General features: G+C 35.1%; 1 protein-coding gene across 1 annotated transcript; it reads left to right on the top strand.

Moving 5' to 3' along the window:
- The first annotated feature begins 3609 nt into the window (after positions 1-3609).
- LOC105337931 (soluble scavenger receptor cysteine-rich domain-containing protein SSC5D) lies at positions 3610-8590 on the top strand. The gene is made up of 3 exons (XM_011442871.4): positions 3610-4615; positions 6053-6185; positions 8166-8590. Exons 1-3 carry the CDS (start codon positions 4042-4044, stop codon positions 8338-8340), a joined length of 882 nt encoding a protein of 293 aa, XP_011441173.3. The 5' UTR covers positions 3610-4041; the 3' UTR covers positions 8341-8590.
- Positions 8591-9860: the final 1270 nt, after the last annotated feature.

Here is a 9860-nt window from a genome sequence, read left to right as displayed (position 1 = left end):
TATATCAAAGAATATTTATAGTGGAAATACAAAATTGTTTTAAACAATACTACAATGAACCTTATATATAAAAAATATGAATAATTTTTTAAAATCTGACTAAACGAATTACTTAAAACTCTGCCTAGGCCTGAATTAACATAAATGTCAAACATCAAAATAAAGGGCAGACAACTCTACCTCACATGTTGATGAGCCGCTAACTATATTTAGGCCCTGTATCATAGTTACTCATTTCCTTTTGATTGTGTATATAAGGCGTATAGGAAATTATTATTTGGTAGATTATAAGCATCTCATGAAGTTCCCGAAATCAACTTTCAAGCCTTTTTAATGAAGCACGGGAAAGAAAAAAAATGGGGAGGGGGGAGGGGGATGTAATAAAAATAAATTAACTGAGTGATTAATATGGTCACCTTCAAATTTTAGTAATTGGTATTTCATATTGATAAAAAGTTTGCAATCAGAAGGGAAAAAATAAAAACTAAGACAAAAGGGACTGATAAATGGTGTGTTTTTAAAATGGGGTCGGTATTTTTAATGAACTTGGGTTTGGACATATATAAGTTATATAATGCCATATTTGATGTATCTTTAAAAAAATCATTTTATTTGGCCAAGTTTTGTATCGTCTCTCTCATGGACAGTCAGACTGCTTTTCTTTTTTAAATGTCAAGTACAACGAGCACATACGTATTTTTTTTTATTTAGAATCACCTATAATTACATTGTATCGAGAAAAAAAAGTTTACGAAAATGTCACATTTTTCGGTCACACGTGTCGTAGTGATTTTATGGGTATTTCATGGAAAACAAACAATAAAGTTCCTTGAACATATTTGATCCTGACTATGTCTCCGCGTCATTTTAAAGTAGAAAACACAATGGATTTTGAAATAGAAATGGAACTTCATTTCTATTTCAAAAGCCATTGTGACTCTCGTGAAAACACATGATCCTCTTCGTGGGTTGTATTATTTGATTGCTTTTGTCATGAAAGACCAAAGTAAGTAGGTATATACGTTTTTAATAACTCCTAAATTATTTAAATGAAGTTAGTAAAATTGTACATCTGTAGTTTAATGATCGTAATCATCTATTTGTATGTTACATCTATAGATCTCCAATAAATGAGTTGATACAACTTTTTGAAGGCTGATGAAGTTTATTTTTTTTCATCGATGTTTCAATCTATCGCAATGCAAGCCATGAGTAATAAACAAAACAAAAAAAAAACCACACACACACACACCATTTTACGAAGTAACTTACAGATGATGCCACTATGATTATAAAGTCCTGTATGGCACGCCAAATTCAGGAAGAGTTCCACACTTGATAAACTAGGTTTACCGGCTATTGACTATTTAACGAATGCAAACTGTAGTTTACAGACTTGAATCCAAATTTATCACCAAAATATATCACTAATGTTTATTTACAGACAGAAAAACTTAATTTATTTGCATTCGTAAACTATAGTTAAGAATCGTGAAACATGGTTTTACAGATGGAAACTATTGTTAAAAAATCGTTAACTATGGTTAACGGTTCGTAAATATTTGCGTAAAGATTTTTTTATTTTTCATCTTTTCTTTTTATTTCAAAATTGCAACAGTTACATATTCTCTCCATTCTGGATATTTTGTGAAAAAAAATGGAGTAATTTTTTCCAAAAAGTCAGCTTATTGTGAAACGTCTCTTACATTCATTTTGTATAAATCTTAGAATCGTTGAAATCAGTATTGTGTAAAACGTATTTAATAATTAGTCCCTTTTTTTAATTTTAGTAAAACAATCAGTAAATATATCCTGGTTAACTGAAACCTTTGACCCATTGCCATCGTATAGATTTTGTTAAGCAATTTCTTGACCAGAAAAAATCTTATTCAGAGAGTCTCCCAATTTGCTGTGCCTTGACGTCAAATACGTACAATAAACCGTCAGTCAGATTACTATTGATGGGTACATATTTGTAAACTATCCCCGTATTTCAAATCAAACACTAGTGAAACTTGCACAAAAGTTAGTCATAATGAATAGCAAAATGAACATATATATTTTGATTTCTTTTATTATTAATTGTACGTCTACAAACACTTGGATGTAGACGTTTAAGTTTTGTTTTTTTTTTGGGGGGGGGGGGGTTAAATCGGAGTTCGGGCCTGCGCCGGGTACTCCGACCACCGACAAATTATTTATTATTTTGCAATATTACTTTGCTCAATTATTTGTTAGGTTTCTTAAATGTTTATGCCAATTTTTTTTTTTACTAAAATTCGTCTATTAAAGGGGAAAATATTTTTTTTTGTGTTGTGTCAATAATTTCCGAACAACCCTCGTATTTTATAATAAATTTAAAAAAAAATCCGACACAAAAATTACGCTAACGGTAATAAAACAAGGTCGATTTATTAAAGTGTCATGTTGTAGATTTTAAATTAATCGGATGGTAGTAAATACAAAATTTACAACATGACAACTAAATGTCATGTTGTAAATTTTGTATTGACTACACCCGGTAATTCAAAATTAACAACACGACGAAAGATTATACTTCAGCATTGTAAAATCATCATCCCCATTTTCTATTTTCATCACATTATCATTGTAGATGGAGGTTTTGTTTTCTCCATGTCCAAGTATTGCACACCATAATACATTTGCATGGAAAACATTACACATAGGTACATACATTGCTCAAGCATTACGGTCTCCAGTTACCATCAATATCTAGAGTTCGATCAATCAATGACCTTTACAGGTCATGAGGTGTTGGAACAGATTACCAAAGGTCTTGGTTTAAACATGGAAGATCCCAATACTAGGGATGGAATATTAATCAAACATATACTTAATAATGATAAAAGATAAAGAATTTTTATGTTGTGTAATGAAACTATAAAATATGTCTGCATTTATATGTTTAAAGTATGACATGCCGTTCAATCCCCATCCCTCGTTATGAACTACTAGTATGATATCTATTTAGGCTTAAGAAGATAAATTATTTGGAGTACAATATTACACATGCGCGCACCCAGAAAATTCTTTTAAGGGATGTTCAGTGGATATCTATGTTTGCCCGGGGGGGGGGGGGGGGGGGCAGACCCAAATGCTTCCTCTAGATCCGCCGATGTTATATGACTACTGTTTCAATGAATATCGTACGTTCAGGATTGACTGATTTAAACTCTCTGTCACGTCACCCCCAATTATGCAATATAATTTAAACGTCAAAGGTTTTAAAACAAATTTCTTGTAATTGCAACTTTATTCACACTGAGACTTACAGCACGCCTTGTTTTGCAATATCCATAGTAAATGTTTTTCTATCACACATTTCTTGTAATGGTAACTTTTATCCATTCCGAGACCGAGTTATTTACCTGTCTCAGGTGCATCTGTAGATCTCCGGACCCACAGGTGTCATAAACATTATACACGGCATTATTGTCTTAACATGAAATTTACTGTCGCAGTAGGGACACTGGGCTAACGGTCATTTTATGTCCGAAACTCTAATACATTACAACGATATGCCATTAACAAAAATAACCTTCTCTCCCGGGATCAAAAAACAGAATGAAATAAATAATAACGCATACAAGTTGATCTCCATCCCCCAAAACAGCCAGCATTGCCAACAGAAATAAGTTTTATCTCCGGAGCTTGCTAGAGTGCAACCAGTCGACCAATGGGCAAGGCAGCGAGTGGATGTCCAAAATCACCCCCCTGTGATTTATGTCCGCGCTGATTATAGTTTATGTGGACCGGAATAAGGTGTCTGGAGGAAGATTCTGTGTTTGTCGTGGTCATCTTATGGACAATAATTAACGTAAACATCCCGAGAGCGGCCTTCAAGGACGTTACGTTATGGTCTCTATTCACTGGAGGTCATTTACAGTTTCCGCATTATAATTACTCGAATGGATTTCAAAACAGAATCATTTGCAATTGATTTGCAAGGGATAAAAGCACTGTGAATAAGGGTACTTGTATGTTGACCAAGGGGAAAATCGGACACGCCGGGCGTTCGAAATGACAGCGAAACCCAGCCTTACCACGTGTCAAGTTACATGTTTTATACTATGTGTCTTCCTATTTGTTGGATCCACCCACGGGCACCTGCAGGAGGAATGGAAGAAGTATGTGGACTCCCAGATTCTTTACTTACGCTCAGAAATTCTACAATACGTGAAGGACCATTCCTTCATCTTAAATACCCTAAGAGCTCTAAACTGGCATTTGTTAACTCTGAAGAAGGATATTAAACAACTTGATGCTGGAAGAAGAATTCTGAAGGTACAAATGGAATACTCGTTGACCAACGTAACTAAACATGTAGATAGTATTGAAGAAAAACTAAAAGATTTGGAGGAAATCATAGCAAACCACCAACAAAATACAATGGGCCCTGACGTTGATACTCTGGAAGGCTCAGAGACTGTTGAAAAACCGGTCCAAACAACAACGGCGAAACCGACAACAGCTAAGCCGACAACACAAAAACCGACAACACAGAAACCGACAACGCAGGAACCGACAACACCGGAACCGACAACACCTAAACCAACTACAGCTGAACCGACAACTCCCAAACCAGAGGGACCAAGTAAGAGAAATCCGAATCCATTGATTGCATGTGTCAATCCCTTTTAATATATTTGAGTTTTCTGATTATGAATAATGTATATTAGGTTAAAGTGCTATTTTCACAGCTGAAAATATCAATCTTAACTCAGTGGATAAATTTCATACATTTCGCTTAAAAAAAAGAATTCATTAATTAGATGCAATTCAGAGGGGAGTGGACCGAAAAGTCTGGCTAGCTAAGATGTAATTAGTGCCACTTTTTGCTTTAGAGAAAAAATATTGTTTTTCTTCTGCGATTGAAAAATGTAAATAAACCAAAGTAAAGACTTTCATGAACCGCGTCCATTGCTAGAATCCTGATTTATGTATTTATATGGATAATGTCATGTTGAATTCTCAGTTTAATCAAAAGTTAAATTCTCGGTTTAATTTAATATCTTAAAATGACCATCAGAAGTAAGAGTACTTACTTTGGGGTCTATATACAAATATACCATATTTTGGTCTGATATGGGCCATATCTTGGAGGATATTTTTTATTTGAAATAAACGAAATGTAATGACTGTGATGAATGAATTGGTGGAAAACAGTCTGTCAAATCTACATATCACTGCCATCAATTTATTGTGTGGATTTCTATCACATCCATTAAAACTTATCGAAGACCTGCCAAATATTTGGCCTTCAACCGAAGGGTAAATCTGAAAGAGAAATATTTCAGAGATAAAACAAATTATTGATGTTTTTCCCGACACTGTTTGGTGTTGGTATAAGAAAACGGAGTACCGGGAAATTGTTTGATTGACAGATCCCATGCACCCCCCAGTTGTAAACAAGTTGATATATAGCTTCTCAAACACAATATCAGTTCCTGTAATACGTTTGATTAAGATTGATACAGAGCCGAGTCTGCATCTCCGTCATCTGCCAATTTACTAAGTATCTGAACATGGTCATCAGATGGGGGAATTCACGGGGAGATAAAAGTGATGGTTATCACCTTGGTAGAGAAGAGGGAAAGCCAATCAAGCCAGGTATCCCTGGTTCCGAAATAACAGCGGGGTCACACAGGGTTCTTGGCACTATCAGTGAACATTCATTGGCAATGTGATTACACACTCATTTGCTGAAATAAAAAAACAAATCAATTATATCCAGAGGACAATTATATTGCATTGCCTGAATCCCTTTCCAACCAACTACATTTTCTACAATGTTGTTGTTGTTATCCGAAGGAACTTTTTATAACACAGACAGACATGCAAACATTCTTTTCCTTACCAAGGACAAAATGTGCTCACAATTTCCAATTGCAAATATTTATTTACAAATATATTTATTTTCACCGAAAAACTGAGATACTCAAACTTGCATATCCAAATTTTAATACATTGCAATATTTGCACAAATGCAGGACGCCATTAGATTTATTACATTAATTTCTTTGATTTTCAGAGCTCCGTTTGGCCGGAAGCTCCACTGGTAACGGAGGGAGGGTGGAAGTTTACCACAATGGCCAATGGGGAACAGTATGCGCGGACAACTTCGAACGCTTCGAAGCAACTGTCATCTGCAAAATGTTGGGGTTGTAAGTATCACGTAAACTTGGCTTCTGAAAAAACAAATTTCTTCAGTTTACATATAATATACATCAGCAACGAAATAATTAAAAAAGGAAGGCGTGGACTATGAATTCCAATATTTAAAACGTGTATGATGTTTTATAAACAGTTAGAACTAACTATATTGCGTAACGGTAAGTAAGCCGTTTAGTGCTAAAGTAGTCATAACAACAAATCTAATTTTTAAATAAATTTGTGGAAAGACAGTATATTTAAGGCTAATGAAGATAAATTGTATTTGTGTAACTTGACTACATTTTTATTTTCATCATCATTTTGGGTTGTTTGTTGCAAAAGACACGATTTTATAATTTGTATATACCTTATTTACGTTCAGAAAAAAATACATTGTTGTGCTATTTTTAGTCTTTATTGGTCCCAGGACCGGTGAAATTGGAGGGGAATATAGTCTTTATCGATGTCAGTCATTCTGTCCCAACTTCGTTTTCCAGTCTATTTTTTTTTTTGTAATGGTTTTGGGATTCGATTGAAACTTATTGTGTAACTTTATATAAAAACTGCAGATGACGTTCGCGAATTATTAACATTGATCAACAGATGACGAAGAAAATAATCTTAAAAGACTAATACATGTACTTATCGTGTTCGACTTTTAAAGAAAATTGTTCATCTAACTTTTTCACGCATATTTTAAGCACATTAAATTATATTGTTTTATAACTTAAGTGCCAGTAGGGAACATATATTTCTTATGCAATACTCACAGAATGCTTGTTTGTTCAGTCTCCGGTATCCAAGGATGTTGATCGTATGAGTCCGGTGAAATAGGCATTTGCATTAAATTTGATTTTATGCTATCATTTTTTTGGACAATTTCAATCAAGTTGATCGTTGCATATAATTATAACAAGTTGTTGTCCTTTAAAAAAGGAATACAATACGTGGACCATTTGCATGTGTTTCCAACGAAAACGTGAAAGCCTTAAGATCATCAGAGATTCCATCGACTCTAGCTCTCTGCTTTTAACCACTGAATTTGTACGTTGTATTACGTATACATGTATGTATTGCCCTGGCTTTTTATTTCAGAATTTAAAGGATTCATACTTTTAAAATAATTATTATCTATCTTTGAATGAAGTTTGCATGTATAGTAACAGACATTCGGTGAATTCTACTATTAGCGCACACATTACGATTCGCACTACCTTGTTAACTATTCAGTGACAGCTTTGTGTAAATTAAAAATTTCATATCTTGATGCATTTCTCTTCAGATTTAAAATTTTATACAGTGGCATAATTATTCAATCATACTTAAAAGCTTAAAAAAATTTAATCGGGAAGTACTCTAGTCTCGCCTACTATAAAAGTAAAGTTAAGTTACATGTGTATTCGGAAAACAACAATACATTGCAAATTATGCTATTTGATGCATGTTGTAGTTTCAGCATAACATTAACTTATTTAATAATACTGATAGCTAATATCACATGCCAATCATTTCTTTAAAAGGAATACTTTGTTTCTGTTCTGTTTACCGATCCCGATTCAGATAAACGTGTGCTAGCCGAGCTACCCATTACGCACAGGAACCAGGCTAGCTCATGCGCAGGCTGAATTTTCCCCATAGCATCCGGTTTAACCTCGCTTATATATTTTCTGCGTGGACCTCAGGGTCCACACAATAATATAATACAAGTTTGTAGTATAATAAACCTTGATTATCTTACCTTAACAAGGCAAGGGTTTGGTGTATTTTATCTACCTCAAGAATTGGATAAATCTTAACTGTATATGACGTGGATGTAAATTAGTTGTGTAACAAACTGTTTCATTATAGGTCAATATGTAAGTTGTGACTAATGAAGTATAATTAAGTTTAGAAGATGATTGCAATGACAACCTCCAATTTCCTTAGGCCACACATTAACGATCATGATTTTGACTCTTCACTATATGTCGACTGTCTTTCTTCACGTATAGCTCCGGGGGCACTATTCGCGTCTACAAGGAATCGTTTGGCGCCGGAAGTGGTCCAATATGGCTGAGCAACTTAGGATGCCGCGGGGACGAGTTGTCGCTGTTTGACTGTCGGTCGGGGGGATGGGGAGTCCACAACTGTGGTCACTATGAGGACGCCGGGGTCCAGTGTAACTAACATCATGGTATCCTTGGCTAAGCCCTAGGTCAATCAGAAGGTCAAGGACATTTAAAAATATGATTACATTTAAGAGATGTTTAAAAGACCGAAAATGATATGATGAGTGCTGTATATTATACCGTATACGGAATGCATGTTGACTTCTTTTCAAATGTCGGCGTTATGAATAATTGTGTACTGTAAATAGAAGGTATTGCGTTATTTTGTAAAATATCACTTTGAATTCTTATGTAGTATTAGTCGTCACATATTACAAAACCACAGAGAATGTATCATTTGTACCTTACATAGATTTAGATATGTGCCTTATTTTATTAAATGGCAGTTGAAAATAAAGAAAATTCTTTTGATATTTATATGCTATCTCAGAGTAAAAGCTTACTTGTAAACCGTTACGTTGAGACATAAACCGACGTCCTGAGTAACATGAAACCTTTAATGTCTTGACTGATTAATCAATATTACGCTTTCATATTTTGAGATCAATAGAAAATAAAGAAAGAGCCAAGTATCAGTGACACAATTTGTAGATTATTATTTAAATCATGGATCTCGAGTAACCTTCAAATGAGTTTGATATCGTTCCGTGCATGTCTGTTATTCATGGATTAGCTTTCCTGTAATCTGTGTAGAGGGGTGCAGGCCCGAAGAGAGTTTAAAATAACCCAAGAGTTTAAACAGAGACTGGCGCTTTCTTTCCATTCTTCGGGGTCTTTGGCACCGGAACAATATCACATTCAAAGTTTTTTAATATAAAGTTAAACCTAAATCTCTCTAAGCGCCCAATCTGAATATTGTGTTTCGCCAGTGTTCAGGGGCATTTGATTGAAAACTTCGCCGATTTTATGTATTGTAATTAAACAGAAGGGGACAAACACTTCAACTGGTGTTAGTTTTACAACCTATTAGACCCGAACACCTAATTGCGTTTCCAGTATTTTTGTTCTCCCTGACTAGATTATAAAGTGCAACAAGGAACATTAATCTTCTTATTCCTCTCGTTACCGGATTAGTGGATTGATACTTGTGAATAATTCAAAGTGTAATTAACGGTCAGACATAACAACTCTCCGGGCTTGGTAGAGCCAGTGTCTCTTGGATACTCTAGATTTTTGTGGATATTTACGTTAAAAAATGGGAGAATTCAAGACACCGTTTACTCGTATACTGTCCCAAGATATAAAGCACATCTACAGTGGATTCCCACAGACGGTGACACTGAGGTACTCCTCGCCTTATCCCACCCAGGAACAGCTCAGACAGAAAGAGGACAGTCATGACCTCAAAACCAGCGTTCTACGCTTCTCAGAATACGATAAGTCTTATGGCTGCTTGATTCCCAGGGCACCTGCTTTCCGAATCCTATCCCGACACGAAATCGACAGTTTGGTAAACCGTGTGTCGACGCCGACAGTCGCAAGTAGGGGTTTGAGCAATTCTAGCGACAAAGCCGTAGTCAACGATACACGCAGCAACTACCCCAAATATCTGGGACTCCAAAAAGTTGAAAAAGGGGA

This window comes from Magallana gigas, chromosome 2 (genome assembly GCF_963853765.1).
Source record: "Magallana gigas chromosome 2, xbMagGiga1.1, whole genome shotgun sequence".
Taxonomy (NCBI): domain Eukaryota; kingdom Metazoa; phylum Mollusca; class Bivalvia; order Ostreida; family Ostreidae; genus Magallana; species Magallana gigas.
This window is presented reverse-complemented; position numbering and strand designations above follow the sequence as displayed.